The 25,945-nt window shown below is 42.4% G+C and overlaps 1 protein-coding gene across 2 annotated transcripts in view; it reads right to left on the minus strand.

The window, feature by feature from the left end:
* Positions 1-25,945, minus strand: part of DPP10 (dipeptidyl peptidase like 10) — an 867,655-nt gene that overhangs the window by 307,461 nt on the left and 534,249 nt on the right. For both annotated transcript variants that reach the window (XM_048869243.2, XM_048869242.2), the window contains exon 3: positions 19,321-19,416. In XM_048869243.2, the coding sequence (XP_048725200.2) occupies positions 19,321-19,416 (96 nt within the window). The remainder of the gene's footprint in view (positions 1-19,320; positions 19,417-25,945) is intronic.

Here is a 25,945-nt window from a genome sequence, read left to right on the forward strand (position 1 = left end):
AGGTTGTCTTTCCAGCATATTTCATAACCAAACACATATAATATTTATTTTTAATTTATAATTTATAAATCATCAGTGTGAACAAATTTTCGACTTCTAAACAACAGCAATGAGATTTTGGCTTGACTTAGCAACCTATGTTCCCAATGCTGGAACGGTGTTGTGAGCTGTATTTGCAGAGTGGGCTGCTATTACAGAACACACATTTTAAAATTCCCCTTTAAAATACAAGTCAAATAAGATTTTGCCTCAGCTCATCAACACGCACAGTTTGAACTGTAAAAAAAGTAAAGATTCATTTTTCCTGTTGTGGGTCACCAAAAAAACAGGGGAGAGAAAAAAAAGGGATTAAAGTCAAGTGCACACAGCACAGAAGGCCAATACCCAATTGTTCTTCCTAGTTCCATGTTTTATTTTAACAAAGTGCCCAGTCTTTAGTTATCTCACTAGAGAGGATATTACAGTCTCAATAATGGATGGGAATCAATCTATATTTATTTATTGGCAGACACATTGTTGTTATGACTATTAGTTGGCAAATATTTCCCACAAATTGCATGAAAACTTTGTCAAATAGGAAACGTTTCAGAGTAACAGCCGTGTTAGTCTGTATTCGCAAAAAGAAAAGGAGTACTTGTGGCACCTTAGAGACTAACCAATTTATTTGAGCATGAGCTTTCGTGAGCTACAGCTCACTTCATCGGATGCATACCGTGGAAACTGCAGCAGACTTTATATACACACAGAGAATATGAAACAATACCTCCTCCCACCCCACTGTCCTGCTGGTAATAGCTTATCTAAAGTGATCATCAGGTGGGCCATTTCCAGCACAAATCCAGGTTTTCTCACCCTCCACCCCCCCCACACAAATTCACTCTCCTGCTGGTGCTAGCCCATCCAAAGTGACAACTCTTTACATAATCAAGTCGGGCTATTTCCTGCATAAATCCAGGTTTTCTCACATCCCCCCCACCCCCATACACACACAAACTCACTCTCCTGCTGGTAATAGCTCATCTAAACTGACCACTCTCCAAGTTTAAATCTAAGTTAAACCAGAACGTCTGGGGGGGGGGGGAGGAAAAAACAAGAGGAAACAGGCTACCTTGCATAATGACTTAGCCACTCCCAGTCTCTATTTAAGCCTAAATTAATAGTATCCAATTTGCAAATGAATTCCAATTCAGCAGTTTCTCGCTGGAGTCTGGAAAATAGGAAAAGCACACATTTCCGTTGTCTTTTGTTCATTTCAACTACTCTTCCTTGCACAGTTTGTATATTGGCCCCATTCAACTTTTGCAATAGTACATTAAAAATGAAATTAAAGTCAGACATTCAAAAAATGTAATCTACTAAATTTATATCAGTTCCTTATTTAGTGCTTGTTGCAGTGCATGCATTCCCAACTTACTGCTGGATTGTGGTTTTGAGCCACAGCCCTAAGTAAGGGGGAATGGCTAAGCTGCACCATCCCTGTAAGAACTCCTAGAAGCATTGTGTCTTAAGGTCTAGCCCCCTGTGCACGAGCCAGCAATCTGACCATGTGAGGAGCAGAACACGTTATGCCTCTCAAAGGGGATAGCAGCAAACACACTTCTGTTCTTCACGCAGGCTGGATACCAGCACAGCATTTGGCCCATGAAGCCTCAAAAGGATGAGACTCAGGTGGAAGTTATCACAACCTATACATGCCTTTTGTCTGAAAAGTGACCTGAAGCTAAGGAAGGATAGTTATAAGGATCTTCAATTATAAGAGTATGAGCTGTGGTGTCGATACCCAAGAAAGGCGTTAATCCTGAAGTATGGCAGACTGCCACCGTTTCTCTTTTCCCCACTTTCTCTCTCTTCCTCTGTCCTGTCCTTTTCTGTCTCATCTCCCTTTCTTGCACTTTCTTTCCTTTCTGTTTGTTATATTTTTTGCTCTGTTACTTGGTTTGTGCTCCTCCTCCTCTGGAGATTAATAATAATCATTATCATAATTTTATTTATAAAGGACTTGGGATGCTGAACAATCATAAAACAATTTCTCATGAACTAATAAAAAGAACATGCTCTTCTTTTTTCCCCACCCATCTGTTAGGTGCCTTCTCTCATCCTCCCATTTTACCCAAGGAAACAGAAAAACATATGCAGTGGGAGCCAGAGTAAATCTGAAATCATTTATCTGTCCCTTCCCTTCCTCTCTTCTGTTGCACTCACCCCAGATTATTTGCACCCCCACATACACTCATGTTGGAAACCCAAATTACTGGAAATGATATACTGAGCAGTCCTTTTGTATTGAGGGTTAGATGTTGGATGTATGAACTGAATAGCCTTTTATGAACAAACAAAAACAAGAAACAAGTTCCCAGCTTCATGGAGGGAGGTAAGTAACAAGGTTATTAAGTATCACAAGTAATTTGTATATGAAGACTGACCTTGCTGCTGACAGACATTGCTGTATGCCTATGTTTCCTGATAACACCCAGAACAGGAGGGTCAGTTCACATACCTAAGGAAAGCAACACCTTACAGAGAAACCTAAATAGATTGGGGATATGGGTGGATGAATGGCAAATGCTATTCAGGCACTTGAGCAGAAAAAATAACAAAAGAGAATACACACTTAATAGATTAGAACAAAAAATGAAGAAAAAACTAGAGGTGCAATAGGTGTGGATGTAATATATAATGAAACAATGAAAGTGTCACGTGTTTGAGCAGTACAGAGAAGATACATTATATATTGCTATTCACCTTCTCTCGTAATAGAAGAAAGGAATATGCAATGAAACTAAAGGGCAGTAGATTTACACAAAATAAAAGAAAATACTTTTACCCACAAAGCAAAATTAGCCTGTGGAACTCTCCACCACAAGATGTCATTGAGGCCAAGACCATAGCAGGAGTCATAAAAGGATGGGACACTGACAGAAATCACAAGCAATACCAAGAATTTACAGTGATAACAAGAACATCCAGAGCTACAATCACAAGGACTAAGAAAAAAACCATTGGTTTGGGGTGAGGAAGAAACTTTCCCTGTCAGGGAAGGGGAGTGAGGGAAGCGACTCCAGTCCAAAAAGTGGTGCTGTGTGCAGCAGCAGCAGGAGCTGAACACTCTACCTGCCAGGCTGTGGGGCAGACTAATAGCTGATGAACAGAGACAAGCACTCAGCTCACCCACTAAAATGCACAGGCAGCGCCAAGCAATGGAGTAAGGCAGTGGTTCTTACCTTTACTGCAGCCTGCACCCCTTTGGTTCTCAGAATATGTTCTCACACCGGTTATCAAAAATTGTTGAAGTAGCTCAGTTCTTTAAACCTAGATATATTTTTGTTTGTATATTACAGTAATCGTTAAAAATGTATAATGTTAATAAATACATAGGTTTGATGAAATAAAGGAGTTGTACTTACGTGCCTGTGCTTAATTTGTGTTTTCGATGATTAACCTTCTAAAAAAGTCTGGCCTGTCTCGCACGCCCAGAAAAGGCATCTCACATCCCCAGGGGCTGTATGCACCCCAGGTTAAGAACCACTTCAGTAGGGGAACCCTAGGAAACAGTCCAGTTCCTTCCACTGGCTGCACACACAGTAATGGGAAGAAAGATTCCACCTGGGAAGAGGTAGACAGGACACTGGGGAAGATAGCCCTGTTGTGGAGACTAGACCCAAAGAGGAGTGGTGGGGAATAGAGATCATAGGTGGGAGATAGAGTGAAGAGGGACAAAGGAAGCAACGAATACAAGCATAAGTGACAGGAGAGGGGGAATCTTACAGAGCAGTGGGGCGTGGGATGGGGGGGAAGGATACACTACTGGTGGGGACAGAAGCACAGACAGATACTGGGGAGGACAGAATAATGGGGGAAGACAACAGACAGATGGCGGGACACAGATGGGGCATCATTTCAGACAAATTCTGGGGTGAGGGTGTCAAAGTTTCATCAGCATATAGAACATTTTATGTGATTATATTATATCCTATAAAGTGTGTGTGGGGGTGGGGGGTGAAAAGAAGACATAATGGAGCATATAGACCCATGAGAAGTCTGGAATGGGGGAACAAAGTCAGAGGGGCAACTGTCTCATAGCAAATGATGCCCCTGAACGCAGGCAGATATGGGAGACACAGGCAGTGGAGGAAAACAGGCAAACAGAGGTGGGAGGATGTGAGCAGACAGACCAGCATGGCTCTGGGGTGGAAAACAAATGAGGCACTGCACTATATATAAACACGTGCAAGAAAATGCACACATACCTACATACCTTAAGTGTGTTGTCTACACTTGAATTTTAAGTTGTGGTTTAACATGCTTTAATCAGCAGCATGTGGTAACGAACATGAACACTACAAATTCTCCTGGAGACCAGAAACCAATGTATGTTGCTAATCATGTTAACATGATTCGGAACAAATGTGTGTGAACTGGAACAAACATTTGTGTAGGGACTATAGTGGAATATAGAATCATGTTAGTTAACACATTGAACACAAATAATTCAAGTATGGACAAGTTTGATGCACAGATGCACTTTTATTATAAAATTTGGGACTTGGTAGTACTGGGAGGGCGGGCTCAGGAGGAGGAGAATGATGCTCATCTATGGAGGCAGCTCTTTGTCCTCTGAAGCTTTTGTATGAAAATTACTCTACTCACTATCCAGTTCTCCCTACTTGATACAGATTTGCCCATAAATTAAATAGTGCTTTCCCAAGGAGTATGGATAACAGTAATAATACAGCCTATCCAGCTAAACAGTTTATATTAAAGGCTGTTTTCTGAGCCAAAAATTTAATTCTACAAAAATGAAAGTCCCCATTTTTCAGGGACATTGCTATGGCAACCAGAAAACTAGCCTTAGTCTGTTCACTGCGCTCAAGAGAGCTTTGCGTCAACCAATATAGAGAAGTGAGATTTATTGAGGTGTCTAGTCCACTCTTCTATAGGTTCATGTTTAGAGTGACTGTACTTAACCCTTGGATGTTATACTGAGGTACACAAAGATGTTTTTGGAGACCGTAAGCCATTTTGCTATCCTTGTCATCCTATTTTAGATACAATGCATCATATGATTGATACTTACAAAATATTCCCCCAGGCAGCAGTGTAAGTGTATTGATCAATTTGTTAATTCTTAATGCTTTGGGTTGTAGAATAAATCTAAAATCAATATGAACATTAATTTAAAAAAAGACTGGGATGGAAGAATACTTGAGAACTCATCGTATTTTGACTGTACTACTGAAATGTAGTTTGATCTTCTATGAGGTGGACAGGATGACTTTATTTTTCTTAATTTATTTTCCATTCTATCAGCCTTGCCCCATTCCTCATTAACTTTTGGATCAGCCCCTGTATAAGTGAATGCAAATGGAAATAAATTGCTGTAGTAGACAGGGATTCTTTGGAAAGTAAATTTTGAAGTAGCCCATGCAAGAACTGTTCAAGAGGGAAATGGGTTAAAAAAAAAAAAGGGCCAGACAGAATATTTGCAACCAGAAGCAGAAATGATAAAGGGAAGAAGGGAGGCATGTATAGTATAAAAGAAGAGTCAACATCCTTTGTGTGATCTATTTCTTCCTTTATACATCAAAGGTCACCCCTATTGCAATCTTTTGTTTGTGTAGAAAGAAGATCAGGAAAGGCAGAGCTTTTTCAAAATACGTGCTCTAAGAAGCCATTTGCAAAATACAATGGTGAGACAAGTTAATGGCCCTGAATACATAACACTATTTAATGCTGGTTAATGATCATTAATACTAGCACGACTATCGATGTAGCAATAGGGGCTTAACATAGCTGGTCTCAGCAGAAATTACCAGAGATCCACATTTAAGCATGCAAGTCATGTGGCTCTTTATAGCCAGGGAGTTTTATGGGAGGGGAAAGAACTGTTATGCATGCAGCAAAACCCAAAGAGTCAGGGGTCTGCTCTGCTAGCTGGTGCCCCCTCTTCTGGTGGTGTCTCACCGCCATCACTTCTGCTCCAGGGACCCACATCACTCCCAGGATGGCGTCGTCGTCTTCATGACACAGCCCTCTGGCTGTGCTGTGCTCTGTGCTCCCCCCTTCCAGGGGAATGTACCACAGTCGAACTGTCCAGCCACTTCCCTCAGTGACATCTGCAGCCCATTGTCTGGCCACTTCCTCAGTGGCGAGGGGTGCGGGGACCGGGACCGCACACTACTCCAGGTCCCGGCCCAGTGACCCTGTAGTTGGCCACCACTTCTGCATCCCCTCCAACTCCTCAGTAGATTTCTCTGGCCACTTCCCCACAGTCCCAGCACCCTCTTTGCCCTTGCCTCAGGGCCTCAACCTGTAGATCCCTGCAGCCCGCCAGGAGCTGCCTTTAGTTCTCCAGGTCTCTACCTGCAACACTGCTCTGTCCAGGGTGCTTGCTGCCTTCATCCTGCAAGGCAGCCAGTTCTCCTCCCTTCTCAAGCTCCAGGGAGTGGCGCTCCATAACTCCTGGCCAAGACACTATTTGAGATATATCTAAATTTTAGATGACTCAGCTCCTATTTGTGCACAATGGCCACACTCTGACCTAGCCCACTTCAGCTTGCCTGAATGAAATGAAAGCTAAGACATTGCCCTCTTAACAGCATATGTTAAAAATTACATGTGCAAAGCATACAAATGTACTTTGCGCCAAGTGCATGCTCAATTGTCCATTTCACAATTCCAGCTCAGATCCATCTTTTTTGGAAACTTAGAAGTATTTGTTCTTTTCATTGCTGAGCAGAACAGTGATTTCTTGCATTCTGACCTGTCTCCACTGGCAAGCAGCCCTACATGTGTAACGCCAACAGACCCCTGGTTGTCAGTGTGCAGGATCGAACCGGGGAGCCCTGGAGCTTAGTGCATGAGCCGTTACCACATGGGCTAAAAGCCAACTGGCGGTAGATCAGACTCATTAATTGTTCTTTCCTAAGTGGTCTCGGTGCCACTAGATGGGACAGAACACCACACCCAGGAGGTATGTGGGTTACATACTTCCCCTAGCTGAGGAAGCACATCCTGAGCTTCAGAGACTTCCCAAGTGAAATCCCGGATGAGCCCCCACTTGTAACACCGACAGAACCATGGTTGTCAGCAGGAAAGATTGAACCGGGGACCTCTAGAGCTTAGTGCATGAGCCTCTACAGCATGTGCTAAAAGCCAACTGCCTGTTAGCTAAGACTGTAGAGCAGACTCATTTTATCTCTCTCTCTAAGGCAGTGGTTCTCAAAGCCGGTCCACCGCTTGTTCAGGGAAAGCCCCTGGCAGGCCGGGCCAGTTTGTTTACCTGCCGCGTCCGCAGGTTCAGCTGATCGCAGCTCCCACTGGCCGCAGTTCGACGCTCCAGGCCAATGGGGGCTGAGGGAAGCGGCGCGGGCCAAGGAATGCGTTGGCCACCCTTCCTGAAGCTCCCATTGGCCTGGAGCAGTGAACCGCAGCCAGTGGGAGCCACGATCGGCCAAACCTGCAGACGTGGCAGGTAAACAAACCAGCCTGGCCTGCCAAGGGCTTTCCCTGAACAAGCGGCGGGCCGGCTTTGAGAACCACTGCTCTAAGGGGTCTCGGTGCCACTAAATGGGACAGAACACCACACTCAGAAGGTATGTGGGTTACATATGCTCAAGCTCAGATAGATAAAACTTCTACTTGCCCCAAATGTATTGGAAGAATCTTCACTGCAAAAACTGCTAAATGGCTCAGCCATTGCTCCAATTTCCAGGGATTTACAGGGCTATGAGAAAATGTAGTGTGGGTCACTCACACTGTGGAATCTGAGCGTGCCATGCTTTTCATACCGACTTCATTTTACTGCCCAGAATTCTGAGGCAAACATAAGAATGATCATACAGATCTTTGTGCACAATGCCTAACTCATCTTTTATTTTCTTTTATGAGGAGTTTCCTGATGAAAAAAAGCCTGCCCTGAATCACCTGCAACAGAGAAAATTCGCTGCATGTTTGATCATCTCTCTAAATAGAAAAGCTATTAATGCAATGCTACTGGAGGATGATGAGCACATTTAGGGTATGTCAACACTACAGCTGGAAGCGTGCTTTCCGTCATGAGTAGATAGACATGCTAGTTCTGCTTGAGTGTAGGTTGGGCATGGGTAGCGGCTCAGGCTGGCATGGGTAGCGGCTCAGGCTAGCATTCTCACTACATACCCAAGAGAGGCCAGGCAGACTTGGACTCAGCCAAGTAGCCCAAGCTGCCACCTGTGTAACCCCAGTCTACACTGCTTTTTGTAGCATGTCTCTCTATGTGTAATGGCTGCAGTGTAGACATAGCCTTAGAAATAGCTGAATGGGAAACCACTATATCATCTTCTTTTGAACATGCTATACAGGTATCAAGAAGCAATGATGAAGCACTTCCAGCTAAATCATTCCTTTGCATGCTGAATTAAACAGACACAAATCTATGAAAAAAACACTGAATAATTTGTTCATCTGTGCTGGAATAGAATTTTAGTCACAAACAAAAGGGATCTTGGTATAAAACACTATAAGGATTCTATGAGTACAACATAAATACAGTTTAAAGACACTGGGTCACATTCATCTTGGGATAACTCCATTCATTTCAATGGTGTTTCATCAAGGAAGAATAGGACCTATTCTTGTCTCTCATGGGATGAGACTGACCTAGGAAACCACAGTAAAGTCCTTATGCCAGAAATTGTTAGTACAGGTTAGCAGGAAAAGGAGAGCTTTTCTCTAGTGGAGCAAACAGAGGAAAGCTCAGAAAAGAGGACTTAAAATATATGATCAATACAGGAGTTTGAGGTCAAAGAGTGAGTCGGGCAAAATTAGGCACCTGCTCCCTTGATTTCATCCAGGCACAGTGAAAACATTTCTGACCTAGGACGATGAAATAAGCTAATAACTATCATCTCTGCACAAAGGAATTATACAACATAGCAAAAGGAAGGTCTGAAAAGTCTTTGCTTTGGAAATATTTGTGAGTAAAATGGTTTGTTTTGGAAACGGTTTCCAAACAGGCTATGACTGCCAATATTTGTGGAATATACAGGGATTTTATACTGGGCAAGCAGAGTAATAAACCTTATTCTAAAAATAAAGCTTTAGTACAAAAAAAGTTTCAGGGGATTGATTCTCTCCAGAAATCTCTTATTAAATTCGTGCATTTTAATTCTGCTCCGTTAGAGGAGGAAGAGAGCAGCCAACCATGGGGGGACAAATCTATCTATCACCAAGGAACCTAAGCACTGATTACCTATCTAAATCCTGCCCTCTCCTCTGCAGATGTGTTAGGGCCCAGACTGAGAAGAACAGTTGCAGTTCTAGTGTGCCAGGGAGCTAAGCAGGATTCAGAAGGCCCACACAAGCATTCCTCATCCTTTCCATGGACTACAGATGTATGGAGATTGCATGTGCACAGCTAGGATAGGGTGGAGGGTCAAAAGATTACCAGCTAAATGCATCCCCCAAATTCCCCCCTGCAACATGGGGCACAGTAGCTGCCAAACATGCACTACGGCTATTCCGTGATATGGGAGGTGAGTGTGGAAGAGAAAGATTTCTTCCCTATCCTAGCCCAAATTCAGCAAAGCATTTCAGCATGTTTCAGTTTGAGCACATGCCTTTTTCCGTCCCTGTTCAGTGAAGCACTTATGCACATACTTAAAAGCTTTTCTGAATCAGAGCCTTCGTCTCCAGACTAGATAGCAGGGCACAGCCTGCATACCCCAGCTGCCTAAGATTAGCATGCAGATCTAAGTGCCTTTTCCTACATATTTTGTTCTGAAATAAGAAAAATATCATAATTATAATGGCACTACTCTTAATATAATCTGGAGGATGACACGGAGGTGCCAATGCTTCCTGTTGCACATAGGAAGGGAATGTGAAAAGTTAGATTCGTTACTCAGACAGCAAAAATGTGAGCTAACTCCACTTTTGCAGAAAGAAGGAAAGCAAAGAGCCATGAAATGGTGTCATCGGAAGGCACAGCCCCACTCCACTATAAGAGAGACAAGCATTATAGTAATATGGAAAGGTCTGTGGTTGCTGTTATCACTGATGTGAATAGTTTACATGTATAGGGTAACAGTTACTGTCATCATCTATTATTTGTATGATGGTCGCACATAGGCTCTCCATTCACGGATGCCATTGCACTAATTACTCCGCAAACACAGAACAGAAACACAGGCCCAAAGAATTTATAATCTCAGTATAAGTCAGGAGACAACGTGGTAGATGCAGACAGATGTGGGAGAGCTGTCAATATAAAAATGTATTTAGCAATATAGAATGGTTTGTGCAGAGAAAGTTCCCTTTTATTGCTTTAATGGCCTACCCTATTTTAGTTTTAATTAATGCATACAATTTTTAAACCACAGTGCAGTACTGTACTCTATGTACATTTACATAGACAAAAGTTAACCAGGCTATTTCTTTGCCATTTCAACTCAATATCTCCTTTGGTGGCGATGTGCTGCCAGATTTAAGTACTTTGTGTCAGACACTGGCAACATATAAAATTTTCACTTTTTATTAAAAAACTGAAAATCAATATTGCTAAGGGAAAATGCACTTTCATTTAGCATCTTCAAAGCTATGCCAGACAATTTGTGTTCTTTTTGGAACCACATGCTCTTTCAGATAACATTGACTGTTCTGATCACCAAGTTCGCTATCACCATGGCTTTAAATACAGCATAGGACATAGGATTTACAATTAAAAATACCTGTTTAATAAAGTACTATGGGATTGTTTTTAGAATAAATCTTTCACATTACTAAAACAACTAATTTTTTGTTCTGTTCTCAACTATTATATATGAATTCTAGGGGAAAATCATGGTGTATTCATCAAGCATGTTACAGTATCTATACAGTCAGCTATGAGCACATTACTCACTTCTAGGAATTCTACTGATGTGTCTTGAACATTTACTAACCAACATGTATGGACCAGGACAGAAGCAGAAGAATATGCATAGGTGTTTAGTTATTGCTATTAGCACTGTAAGCACCATGACTAATAAGCAACTGTGCTGTGTAGGCTGACAGCGGATAGGTTTTAATTGCCTCTTTACAAATTTCTGCCAAACCAGTTAATAAACCTCAGCTGAAAAGAAAGAAATCAAAAGTAAGGTTTTCTCAGTCCTAATTTTAAAGTAAACTGAAAAGCTTTTTAAATAAATGCAAACACCTGGGTAAGATAAAAGATACAATACATTTAAAATACAACATGTTAGTTTCTATTTGTTCTCCTCATCTGCCAAGACAGTAGTTCAGAGTTTTGTATTTCTTTGGCAGAGCTAATGATCCCATGGCAAGCAGGAGAGAGAGCAGCATTAGACATCTGCATTGTTTTTAATTCTTGCACTGGAAACACAGGATCCAGATACTAAGCAGAAAAGGAAATAAACTAAAATTAATTTGTTAAACATAAATCAATACTTTTTCAAAAGCCTATTTACATATTCTGCTGTTGATTTAAGGCTAGATCCTGCAAATGAGGTCTGTAAGTACCAATAAAAGGAGGTAATTTCTGATAGTAGAGGGCTCAGTAGAGGGCTGAAAGTTGAACCTAGATATGTTCAGACTAGAAATTAGATGGATATTTTAAAGTGAGTGGAATTAACCATTAGAACAATTTACCTAGAGAATACCTCAGCTACAAGTTATGGCCTTGAGGCAAGAATCTCTTGTCAAAATTCTATGGCTTGTGTTATGCAGGAGGTCAAATTAGATTATCATAATGGTTCCTTCTGGCCTTAAAATATATTCAGTGGGAAAAAATTACCCTAACACAGGGATAAGTTTGCTTGGTGATGTGTCGTCTCTTTGCAGAAGCAAAACTCAAACTTCTGAAAATCAGCAAATGCAAAGTTAAGTTTGCCCATGCAACCTTAACTCCGCCCTATTTCAGCAATGCACCAAGATATCTCATTAATACACATATGTTTACTCTGCCAACCCCACAGTTGCTGAAGAGTACCAGCTCTTCACCTCCTTTTACAATCAATTCACTTTCACACACACAGGACCAAAAAAAATAAAGTTGTCATGCCACTTTCCTTCTTGTTCCCCTGGAGTTGGCAATAGCCAAGGGAATTATTTGCACAAACTCCAAGTGCAGTGAGTGTGTTAGGTGTACCTACACTAAATAGTGGAGGCAGTAGCTAGGCTTTCTTGGTAAAGGTGGGCTTGTGTTATGAGGACATGTGTAGATTACTTTGAGGTGGGTGAAAGAGCTGAGATTACAATATGGTAAAATCTATCTTTTGCACACTGCAATGTGTGAGAGCCGGGGTGAAAGTAACTTAAAAGGACTTACCGGTACTCTAGAGTCCTGAGCAGGGGGGCGTGGCCTTGACCAGAAGAGGCAGCCGGGCCCTTTAAATCAACCCCTGGCCCTTTAAAGCACCGCTGCAGCCCTGCCGCTGCTACCCCAGGGGCTCCGGCAGCGGCGCTTGGGAGGCACTTAAAGGGTCAGGGGTTGAGGCCCCTGCAGGGAGCCCCAGGCCCTTTAAAGCCCCCCCCCCCCCCCGAGCCCTGCCGCCAGAGCCTCTGGGGTAGTGGCAGCAGGGCTCTCGCAGCGCTTTAAAGAGCCTGGGGCTCCGGCTGCTGCGGGGAGGCCCGGGCACTTTAAAGCACCAGCATGGGGAAGCCGGCTGGACCGTACCAGCTTACTTTCACCTCTGGTGTGAGCAAAGGGAAGAGCTGCATGTGTACCTTTAGGATCCAGTATGAATCACTTAAATGCAGAATTGTGTATGTTATGCAATTAGCAGGGCACAGGGACTTTATTACAAATGGTACTGTCAGTAGCAAACTGGGATATGAGAGCAGCTTAAGCATTTATTATCCGCGTGCACTCCAGGTAAAGTGAGTGTGGTTAATATCAGGTGTAGCTGTACTGAATGGTGGAAGCAGTAGTTAGCTCTGCATGGTTGAGGTGCACTTGCGACATCTGTGGATTACTTTGTGGTGTGCGACAGAGCTGTGATACGAGATCTATGTTTTGCACCCTCTGATGTGTGTGATGAAAGGGAAGAGGTGCATGAGTACCTCCAGAATACAGTATGCATCATTTCTCTGATTGTATGGGTTATGTCATTAGCAGGACATAGGGCTTTTATTACAAAGGATATTATCAGCAGGTTGAAGAAGAAAGAATTGTAATGCTTTAAATGATAGTTAAGTGAAAGTGAGATGAAACTCTGTAAGTGTAAGGGCATTGTAAAAGACTGAAGTGGTTCTTAAAATGTACACATGTAGTATTCTTTCAAGGAAGATTGCGGATTGGATTTGGATACAAATTTTGTATCCGTGCAGGGCTCTCAAAACTATCACAACTGCTGGACACAAATCTCTGATTTGATCCAAATCTTCTCTTATGCATTGTATGAGGTGTGTATCAGGAAAAAGGCCCAGACCATTTCTCCCCAAGTGAATCACCACAGTGCCTGGTAGATCACAACCTCTTAAGTTAACACTTAGATGAGACATAGTGGCAAAACATGATGCCAATGCAGGCCACCTCTCTCCACCCAAATCAGCCTGTTGTCAGCAATCCCATGCCATGGTGTACTCCTTGCTGTCCCACAAAACTTCTGTAACTTCATTATCCAGGAATCACCCAGAATCCACACGCTGGCAATCCTGGCAGCACACACATTTATTTTCCCTCAGTGGACAAGGTACCTCCGCAGTCAGTTCCAAGCCTCCATGCTACATGTCTTTGGAAACACCACATTAATATGCCCTGAGATCAGGAAGTGCCCACACACTATCTCACCCACCCCACAGCTAGTAAAATACAGGTTTTCTCAAACAACCAATCCAAATCTTTCCTATCACCTGTCTTCATTTCCAAGCAAAATCCCTTTCCCTGGTCCTCTATGCCTCCCCTCCACACAGAGACAAAATCCTCTGTCGTGGGCTCCTTCCTACCCAATATAAGAAAATTTTTGGTTAGAACAGCTGCTCACCATTCCGCTGTGTTCACCGTAAACCTCCCCACAAAATAAAAACACTTTATTTTACAATAGTGACAACTTGTAGCAAGCAACATGAGTTATTCAGTTTTTGTTATACAGATGTACAAAGGTTTGGACAAAGCAAACAAAGAAGAGGTGTTCGCCAGGGCAATGGCATCTGCACATTTGCTCAAACTTCCCAGGCAGCATAAAGTGGCTGCACAGAAACCCTCTCATGGTTTATTCTTTACTGGTCCACACACACACACACACTGTAATCCATCCAGACTGCACATCCATACAAGCAAAAAAGTGAACATGTTCCTAATACCATTTACAATTTGGGTCTCTGAAGAGTCAGTAGGTGCCATGCACTACATTGGATAAAAAATGACGAGTGTTTGAGACCATTTTGACTCACATCACAGCAACAGTTTGATCCCAAGCTCTGCGCAACAAAAAAACCAACCAAACAAAAAAAGCCAATTAGAAAATTTTTGAAAAACAGGTATTTTGTTCAGGAATCATAGCTCTGGAAGCCCTGGCTTAAATGACCCCAAATTTGGTTCACCAATCCTACTCTGAACTCCCACAAGGCATAGCACATTTCAAGAAAAGCCATGCAAGTATATGTATAATTGGGCTCTACAAACCCCTTACTGAGCAGAGGCAGAAGTGGGAGGGGAGCCACTCCTGCCTACAGGCAAGCAGTGTGACCACATCCCCAGGCAGCTGTCAGAACTGCCAGTCGGAGGCAGGCACCCACCACTGGAACCAATAAGGGGAAACAAGATTTTCTATAAAAGAAGAGAGCTCAGAGAAGGAAGGGCAGGCAGAAAGGCCCAAGACAGTGAAGGGGTAACACCCCTGCCTCCAGGAACACAGCCAAAGAGACTGAAGCAGACTGCTAGGCCTCCTTGGAGGCCAGGGGCCAAGAACGGTCCTGACCAGGGACTAGCCAAAGAAAGCCACTTGGGAAAGCAGAGACCACTCAAAAGACCACATTAAGGACTGGTGACAGTATGCCTACACTTAAAATGCTACAGCAGCAGAGCTGCACCACTATAGTGCTTCAGTGTAGACACCACCTATGCCAACAGGAGGGTTTCTCTCATTGGTACAGGTAATCCAGTTCCCTCACAGACAGCAGCTAGGTCAACAGGGGTTAGTTCAGCATAGGGGAGTGGATTTTTCACACCCCTGACAGATGTAGCTATGCCAACATAACTTCCCAGTACAGACCAGCCCCTGGAAGGGTCATCCTTTAAACAGGAAGGATAGAGGAAGGATGAAGGGAAAGGCTCCTCTACACAACCATCTGCAGCATAGGAGGTTCTGAAAGGTGTGAAGTGGCCCATTCATCTCAATGGGATGTCCTCAGCCAAATGAAAACACCCCATGGAGGTGAATATAACCTTAAACAAATGGTCTGAGACATATTAACTGCTCCATTCATCTCTGAGCTGTTCAACACTAGAAAATTAGGTCAACCCAGTTATCACTACAAAATTTTTTTTGTCCTGCTGATAATAGCTCATCTTAACTAATTAGCCTCTTACAGTTTGCATGGCAACTTCCACCTTCTCTGTATGTGTGTATAGATAATCTTCTTACTATATGTTCCATTCTATGCATCCGATGAAGTGGGCTGTAGCCCACGAAAGCTTAGGCTCTAATAAATTTGTTAGTCTCTAAGGTAGCACAAAAAACTCCTGTTTTTTTGTTTTTTTTTGCCCAGTTACATTGCTCAGCAATTTGAAAAATCCACACCCCTGAGTGATGTAGTTAAAAATTGTGCTGAGGAGCCAGCTTGCCTTTCAGAGAGGTGGGTTACCCACACTGATAGGAGAACCTCTCCCCTTGGCGTAGGCAGCCTTGACACTGAAACACTACAGCAGTGCAGCTGCAGCACTGCCATGGCAGCGTTTTAAGTCTAGACAAGCCCAAAGCGTATGTTACCATTCCACTCCTGAGTGCTTTAGAGCCTGTGATATATATGAAGTATGCCAGTTCTAAGTTCCCCACCCAAAGAAAAAGAATTTCCCCAGATCCTGGCTCACATGGGGACAGGAAGGCCACAAGCCCCTTACCCCCAAATGCAGGTCACATGAAGGCAGATAAGAAGTGGGAGTCCAACCCCTGTAGATGAGCAAAGGCCTTCCAGGTCCTGGCACACACACAGGTGGCGTGAGCGTGTCTCAGACACTCCAGAGGAACAAGGTCCCAGATCCTATGCGGCAGAGCAACCATTTGGATTTTAGAGCACTTCAGAAAGAGTTGAGCTTTAAAGCATATGAAATGGTGGAATGGAAATCCTCCAGCCATTTTTTCCCCAGTATTGGCACATGTGCACCATTAAAAAAGTACATTTTCTTAAATACCATACTCAGTTTGGGTCTCCCAAAGATTTAGTGGATGCCAGGCACTACCTTGGGTAAAACTCAACAGATTGAGATGATTTTGACCTGCATTACATCAATAGTTTGATCTCAAACTCTGCACAAAAATCCCACCTAGAAAATTGTTGAAAGATGGACATTTTTTCCCAGGGCGTATACCTCCATGACCCTAGCTTAAATGACCCCAAATTTGGGTCCCTATCCCTATACTAGCCCTTTCTGAGGCATACTAGATTTGAAAGGAATTTTCTAAGCATGTTAATTTTAGAGGACTTAGAAATGTCAGCCATTAAACAGAAGTTGTGATGGAATCTTAACTATGATACCACTATAATGATGTTATGGAAAATGGATCCAGGCACAAGATCTAGCCCTTAAATTGTTCAACATGATAGTACAAACAATCGTTTTTCCTGAATAGGACCTCTAACACAGACTTATCCTGCCCACCCTGGTCCTCAGTATCTAGGAGATGACAAAAGCCTTACTGCAACAATACACTGATGACACTCAAGCTATATATCACTGACCATCACTTGGGTGTTAAAATGCAAAGAGGAGATCAGCACTTGGATTAAAAAATAGGTGTTTTAAAAAAACAGGAGGAAAAGGAGTAGCTAATTAGGTCTCTCTCATTCTGCATATGAAATATATATCTTAATTTTCGTTATTAAAACAAAATATAGAAAAAGAAGAGCTTATCTGAAGAATTATTGGTGCTTCAACAAGTAATGCTAACAACAAATAATCAATTAAACCTAGCAACTAACCCCACATTTCTTAGACAACAGCCCCTAGGAACCTACTCAATAAGTAAACAAATCCAACCCCCCTTCTCTCATGCGATCAAACTCAGACTCTTCTTCCTCATGAAAGAGACTGCAGATATTAATTTAGGGATGTTAGAATTTTTTTTTTTCTGAGGAATCACTGTATTACTGTACAAATTTCTGGGATTTATACAAATCTAGTGCTAATAAAACATAGGTCTTTTCTTTCTTAAAAAGTGCCTAAGTAGATGGAAAAGTTTATAAAATTGCAAGATATCATTACAGAAAAGATGATTAACCATGATTTTCTGATAATACTAAAGACTAGCTTTCATTAAGTGTGCTTCTTTAAGATGCATCCCACCTCCGAAGCAGCAGTTCTACCCAAAGAACCCTGCACGCTAAGCAAGCATTTATCATTTTAATCTTTTCTTCAGCAAAACCCCACTGCAGTCTAGGGCAGATATTCTTGAGTATGGACTACAGAATTGAGCCCAAAATGACAATACACAAGCATGTACTGTATATAAACAATATTTTATAGAACTCAAAACCAATCATGCCACTTTAGTAAGTTATGTTACCCTTTGTTTTAGGAAAAAAATGAATATTTCATATATCAGAGCTACATTGTACACATTTATTAAGACCTAGTAAGATAATTAGGCAAGTAATATTAAATATCTGTTCAGTAGTAAGGGAATAGTACTAACAATGAAACTTGCACCAAGGTTCACTTCCAATAAATAATTATCTACCTTAAGTAATCACTTTAAAAGGCCAGTGCTGTTACCAATACAATTTTTTTTAAGAGGAGGACAAAGTCCACATGCAAAATCAATTGCGTATTTACATGCACGTGCAATTACTTGTACAAGCAGAAGTAGAGAATACTCTGTCTCTATTAAGCCATTGATTTTTGCTAGTGTCTTGAGCAGTTTTTGAAGATAGGCTTCACTGCCTCTGTTATGCTATTTGTGACTCCTGCAGTATTTGTATCCTTGAGTATTCTCTACATCTCTGGTTCAATGCAATATAATTTTCACTCAAAAATATATTTTCTTAATTAGCTGCTCTCGTGTGCAGGCTGCTCACACCATGTGTTTACCGTGAATGAGAGAGTTATTCAGTTTTACGCACAGGAGAAGGACTTAATCAATATTCTATAGAGAAGATTAATTTAATCATAGAGTAAGGTAATTGGAATTGCAACAAACATGGCAAAGCAGGGTGGAGGACTAGACAAAGCAAGGCTCCTTCTTCTCTCTTGCACACCTATTCAGGGAACAGATGCACTGGGAATCCTGGCATTCCCATGAACACAGTTGCTGCAGGTTAGTGCTACTGTGTAGGCCAACCTCCCCATAAATGGAAGGGCAGGGGGAAGGCAGGACTAGGGCCAAGGGTTGGTTCCTCAAAGATGGAATGCATGCTTCACTTCATGAAAGAGCCCACTCTCCCCATCTATTCCCTTGCCTGAAGCAAAACACACCTAGGAACTTCCACTTGGGAGATGCAACTCCATTTCAGTCTCCAGAGAAGGTTGTCAAAGTTAATTCCATTTGTGCCCTTTTACTGGACAATCGGTGTTTCTAATTCTTACTGATTCCGTCATGGAAGCCAGCTTTGGTATCTTTAAATATCTATCTTTTCAACGTGAAGGATAAATCATTCTGATTACACTTAATTTATAAACTCTGCAGCCACATAAGACTTCCTATTTTCATAACTCTTCTTCAAATACTTTATTTTGCACAAAGCCTATTGTTATTCCTCTGATTATAACACCTTGACTGCTACACAATTATGATGACACAAAGACGGGGAAGGACACAGTGTTATTTGAAAATTTCTTGCTAACCGAAAGAATGTGAAACATTGTATCTGATCAAGAAATCCTACATATTCATAAAGGTTCTCACAAGTGATTTGGAACTGCTGGTACAATTAAAAAATGCCATGCAATATGACCGAGGTGATCTGGATCAAATTCCATATGTAACATTAACACAATACCTAGGTTAACAGATATTTATATAGAGTATATATTAAAAATCAGTAACATATTGCAAACACATCAAAACTTCTAATGAACCAATGGTGGTTTATGACTTTTTCATGGCTTCACTAATGACAGTGTCTCGATTCATCATAAAAATGCTTCTATCTGCATTCAAACTGCTTGATAATATATACACATACCATTAATCCATTTGGCTTCTGGATTATGAACTATGAACTCTTTTTTGAAGAGATCTTCTAAAGACAATCTGGTTTCTGATGAATTTGTAAGCTCATCTAAAAAGAAACAAAGAAGCACCAGGTTACACATTTTAAAAAAAACCTGATATATATCATGTAATTATTGTAAAATTGTTGGGACTTTAGGGGCAGATCCTACAGCTCAAAAACAAGTAAGACTCCTACTGAAGTCTATAATAATAATGCCTACTTCTTATTTACATAGCACTTTTTCATCAGGACATGGCTCATCACTTTACAAAGGAGATAAGTATCATTATTCCCATATTCCCCAGGGAAAACTGAGGCACAAGGGGGTGACTTGCCCAAGGTCACCCAGCCGGCCAATGGCAGAGGTGGAAATAGAATCTAGGTCTCGAGTTCCAGTCCAGTGTTCTAGCCACTAGGACACCCTGTCACCCCAAGTCAATGAACATTTCCTGTATGCATAGTGAAACATTAGGGATATAGTGATTACATGTTTTTTCATACAGACTAATAAATCAATTTTTTCAGACTGGTGAAATACTGATTTACAGAAAATGAGAAATTTAGAACAAATCTTACCCACCACATATCCTGAGCGGTGAGTGAAAAGAAACCCAATATCCTACCTTAACACAAGTTCCTATGGCCATGAGCCAGTTTTAAATAGAGATCATATCTCTCAGTCCCACTAACCATAATACATTACAAGAATAAGAAAATTATATTAACCTTTTCCATTATTATTTCTGTTTAACCGTAACCACTTAAATTCATATGTAAAAATAATCTGAACAGCCCATCCCGCCCCCCGCACCATCAGATCTCGGTAGATATGAGCAATGGAATTCTGGGATACAGAACTATGTGGTACATTTTCTAGGAATACAGTGCCCACCATTAGTAAGTCCACATTTGCCAAGAGATTCCACACAATTATTTCACATGCTCAGCTAAAAGGGAGACCGTGCCATCTCAGATGTTACTAAACGGTAGTGAATGTTGATGTATATTTTTTTAAATGTCGACCCCTGCAATCACTTCCTTCTTCCAGAAAGGAAACAGCAGTCAATTCTCATTTTCCTGTGCTGAAACATCATTTATGGAAATGCTTCCAGAAATCTTTTTTTTAAAAGTCATTAGGTAAATGGACCCATTAATACATGAGATTAAAAGGTATTGCTAACTGAAAGTCATTATTGCTTCAGGACACAAATCTCCAATTATATTTATCTTACATGTCCTAGATCACTAGCTGCTTTAGACAAACTTATATGCATAACATATGAAAGAACTCATTCCTACCAGAATATCGGGTATATATTACATATGCACAGTATCATTATTAGCCAAACTACCAGTAGATTACAGCAATTCTCCTCTTTGGCATTGGGTTTTGTCTTCCTACATAACTGACTCCCCTCTGTCTGAAAGTACCTTTTCTGTTGGGTTCAAATTTTGGCTTTGCATATTTCTGCTGATAAATATTTTCAGTGACTTAGGACAGAAAGTCTAGAATCACAACAGTCAAGTAGCAGACCCTTCTCCCTTTGGTTCACCAATATATTCCCTGACTTCAATAGAGAAAAAAGAAGTCTGCTTTGCAGCAGGAACATCCCATAATTCACTTAAGGTGCCAATCCTGGTCCCATTGAAGTCAATAGGAGCTTTGCCATTGCCATTACTCTTGGAGAGTACAGGCTGGTTCTAAGTCCATTGAAATCAACCCCTCCCACCCCCCAGATAAAGATCTGTGCTTCTCTTAAATGTTGTCAATACCACTTGCTTCACCCACTTCTCTCAGTAGTATCCATGGCCTACTTGCTGTCTTCAGGAAACAACATCTCTCCCCCCCGCTCCCTCTTATACTTATCCTTAACAAAATTTAGAGTGAGACCTCTCACTATGCCATCCTTCTGTAATCTATACAGGTCTTTCCTCAAGGTCTCAGTCAGCAGGAACCCTTTAAATACTTACTCTAATAAACTCTCCTCTCACTCTTCCTTTTTTCAAGGCTAACCATGTTCCACTCTTAAAGCCTTCTCTCGCAAAACAGAACTCCTAATCCCCAAAAAAGACTTCTTGACTTCTTGTGCACCTTCCCAAGAATAACCTTTTTTAAAATTCAAAGCCCAGTATTGGACACAGTATTCCAAGTGTAGTCTTACAAGGGTTTTACAGAGTAGAACTATTATCTCTCTTGATTTATACCTAATCCCCGTTTATACACCATGGAACCTTATTAGCCTTTCTTGCTGCTGATCCCACATATTGAGTCTCTACCTTCAAACTACTGCATACCATTACTACAGCCTCTCCCCACCTCAGCTTCCATTAATATATTATTTAAGGTATTTTTTGCTAACATTTCTCCCTTCAGAAGCACTTATTACCTTGCACTTATTACAATCAAATTCCATAGTGCTTAATTCCTTTTGCACTTTAGCAGATCACCTGCAAATTTGGACACCATACATCATTCCCATTTCTGAATCATTTAGATAAAAGTTAAATAGAACTGGCACTGTGAAAACTCACTTGCAGCATTCAAAAAGGGTCAGATTCCATTTATTGTGACCCTAAATTCCCTGCTAATTTGCCAACTTTCAATCCAGATCACCAATTTTATTATGACACCTGTCAAGGTTCCTCCCCCACTCTGAACTCTAGGGTACAGATGTGGGGACCTGCATGAAAAACCTCCTAAGCTTATCTTTACCAGCTTAGGTCAAAACTTCCCCAAGGTACAAAATATTACACCCGTTATCCTTGGAATGGCCGCTACCACCACCAAACAATTACTGGTTACTGGGGAAGAGCTGTTTGGACGCGTCTGTCCCCCCAAAATACTTCCCAAAACCTTGCACCCCACTTCCTGGACAAGGTTTGGTAAAAAGCCTCACCAATTTGCCTAGGTGACTACAGACCCAGACCCTTGGATCTTAAGAACAATGAACAATCCTCCCAACACTTGCACCCCCCCTTTCCTGGGAAATGTTGGATAAAAAGCCTCACCAATTTGCATAGGTGACCACAGACCCAAACCCTTGGATCTGAGAACAATGAAAAAGCATTCAGTGTTTTACAAGAAGACTTTTAATAAAAATAGCAGTAAATAGAAATAAAGAAATCCCCCCTGTAAAATCAGGATGGTAGATATCTTACAGGGTAATTAGATTCAAAAACATAGAGAACCCCTCTAGGCAAAACCTTAAGTTACAAAAAAGATACACAGACAGAAATAGTTATTCTATTCAGCACAATTCTTTTCTCAGCCATTTAAAGAAATCATAATCTAACACATACCTAGCTAGATTACTTACTAAAAGTTCTAAGACTCCATTCCTGTTCTGTCTCTGGCAAGAGCAGCACACAGAGAGACCCAAACCCTTTGTTCCTCTCCCTCCTCCCAGCTTTTGAAAGTATCTTGTCTCCTCATTGGTCATTTTGGTCAGGTGCCAGCGAGGTTACCTTTAGCTTCTTAACCCTTTACAGGTGAGAGGAGCTTTCCCCTGGCCAGGAGGGATTTCAAAGGGGTTTACCCTTCCCTTTATATTTATGACACGCCCCCCAAATCTCAGCTAGGGTGAAACACTGGCTGGGATTTCTTCCTGGAGCTCTAGGAAAAACAGAGTTAATAAGACACATGCATCTGTAAATATACTACCAAGTACATAAAGACTAACAATATTTTCCACATCTCAAGGACGATTTTAACCAGTTGATTCTGGGAAACTTTCACGGGAGAGTGCATCAGCCACTTTGTTAGAAGCTCCTGAGATGTGTTGGATGTCAAAATCAAAATCTTGGAGAGCTAAACTCCACCGAAGAAGTTTTTTGTTAGTTTCTTTGACGGTGTGAAGCCACTTTAGTGCAGCATGGTCGGTTTGCAGGTGGAAACGCCGTCCCCAAACATATGGGCGTAGCTTTTCCAGAGCGTAGACAATGGCATAACATTCTTTTTCAGTGACTGACCAGTTGCTTTCCCTCTCAGACAGTTTTTTGCTGAGAAACACTACAGGGTGGAATTCTTGATCAGGTCCTTTCTGCATTAAAACTGCTCCCAAACCACGCTCGGATGCATCTGTGGTTACTAGGAACGGTTTGTCAAAGTCTGGGGCCCTTAGTACAGGGTCAGACATGAGTGTCGCTTTAAGCTTGTTAAAGGCCTTCTGACACTTTCCGGTCCACTGAACAGCATTTGGCTGTTTCTTTTTGGTTAGGTCTGTCAGTGGGGCAGCGATTTGGCTGTAGTGCGGTACAAATCGTCTGTAATAACCGGCCAAGCCTAAGAAGGATTGAACCTGTTTCTTTGACTTTGGGACAGGCCACTTTTGGATAGCATCCACTTTGGCCTGTAGGGGGCTGATAGTTCCTTGACCCACCTGGTGTCCAAGGTAAGTCACTCTGTTTAGGCCTATTTGACACTTCTTAGCCTTAACAGTTAGTCCTGCCTCCCTTATGCGCTCAAGGACTTTTTGTAGATGTTCCAGGTGGTCTGCCCAGGAATCCGAAAATATGGCCACGTCGTCAAGGTAGGCGACTGCATATTCTCCTAATCCCGCTAGGAGACCATCTACAAGTCTTTGGAAAGTGGCGGGTGCATTTCGCAGCCCGAAAGGGAGTACATTAAATTCATACAGCCCGAGATGTGTGATGAAGGCTGACCTTTCCTTGGCAGATTCGTCTAGCGGTACCTGCCAGTACCCCTTGGTTAAGTCCAAGGTAGAGATGAACTGGGCCCGTCCCAGTTTCTCTAATAGTTCATCTGTGCGTGGCATGGGATAGTTGTCTGGGCGAGTTACAGCATTTAGCTTACGGTAGTCCACGCAAAAACGTATTTCCCCATCTGGTTTGGGAACTAGAACCACTGGAGATGCCCATGCACTTTCAGAGGGGCGGATTACCCCCATCTGTAACATATCCTGGATCTCCCGTTCTATAGCAGTTTTAGCTTGAGGAGACACCCGGTAAGGTTGGACCCTAATTGGGTGAGCATTACCTGTGTCAATGGAGTGGTATGCCCGTTCAGTCAGTCCTGGGGTGGCTGAGAACGTTGGCGCGTAGCTAGTGCACAGCTCCTGGATCTGCTGTCGCTGCATACGCCCAAGGGTCATGGAGAGGTTCACCTCTTCCACACCACCAGCACATTTCCCTTCGTAGTAAACACCTTCAGGCCACTCAGCGTCGTCTCCTCCCTGGGCTGTAAACTGACAAACCTTTAATTCTCTGGAATAAAAGGGCTTTAAAGAATTAACATGGTACACCTTAGGCTTTCGGTTGGAGGTGGGGAATGCTATGAGATAATTAACAGCTCCCAGGCGCTCCTGGACCGTGAATGGCCCTTCCCACGATGCTTCCATTTTATGGGCCTGGAGCGCCCTTAAGACCATGACCTGGTCTCCTACTTTGAAGGAACGCTCTCTGGCATGTTTATCATACCAGGCTTTTTGTTCTTTTTGAGCATCCTGTAAGTTTTCTCTAGCAAGGGCTAAAGAGGTTCGGAGGGTGTTCTGTAGGTTGGTTACAAAGTCCAGAATGTTAGTTCCTGGAGAAGGTGTAAATCCCTCCCATTGCTGCTTCACCAACTGCAATGGCCCCTTAACCTCACGGCCATATACAAGTTCAAATGGGGAAAACCCTAAACTGGGATATGGTACAGCTCTGTAGGCAAAGAGCAACTGCTGCAACACTAGGTCCCAATCATTGGAGTGCTCATTTACGAATTTACGTATCATGGCCCCCAAAGTTCCATTAAACTTCTCCACCATGCCATTTGTTTGATGATGGTAAGGAGTGGCAACCAAGTGATTTACCCCATGAGCTTCCCAAAGGTTTTTCATAGTTCCTGCCAGGAAATTAGTCCCTGCATCGGTGAGGATGTCGGAGGGCCAACCTACCCTGGCAAAAATGTCTGCTAGTGCCTGGCACACACTTTTAGCCCTGGTGTTGCTTAGAGCTACTGCTTCCGGCCATCGGGTGGCAAAATCCATGAAAGTCAGTATGTACTGCTTTCCTCTGGGTGTCTTTTTCGGAAAAGGACCCAGAATATCCACAGCTACTCGCTGAAATGGAACTTCAATGATGGGGAGTGGCTGGAGAGGGGCTTTGACCTGGTCTTGGGGTTTTCCCACTCTTTGGCACACCTCACAAGACTGGACATAGGTAGAAACATCCTTGCCCATTCCCTCCCAGTGGAATGACCCCCCCAAACGGTCTTTGGTCCTGTTCACCCCAGCATGGCCACTAGGGTGATCATGGGCTAAGCTCAAGAGCTTGGCCCGGTATTTAGTTGGAACTACCAACTGTCTCTGAGGATGCCAGTCTTCCTGGTGTCCACCAGAAAGAGTTTCCTTGTATAAAAGTCCTCTTTCTACAACAAACCTGGATCGATTAGAAGAGCTGAGAGGCGGTGGGTTGCTCCGTGCCGCCGTCCAAGCTCTCTGGAGGCTTTCATCTGCTTCCTGTTCGGTCTGGAACTGTTCCCTTGATGCTGGAGACATCAGTTCCTCATGGGATTGTGGACCTAGGCTTGGTCCCTCTGGAAGCGATATAGGGATGGAGCTGTTTCTGTTGACTGTGAACCGCTCTCCGCTGGTGC

This window comes from Caretta caretta, chromosome 11 (genome assembly GCF_965140235.1).
Source record: "Caretta caretta isolate rCarCar2 chromosome 11, rCarCar1.hap1, whole genome shotgun sequence".
Taxonomy (NCBI): domain Eukaryota; kingdom Metazoa; phylum Chordata; order Testudines; family Cheloniidae; genus Caretta; species Caretta caretta.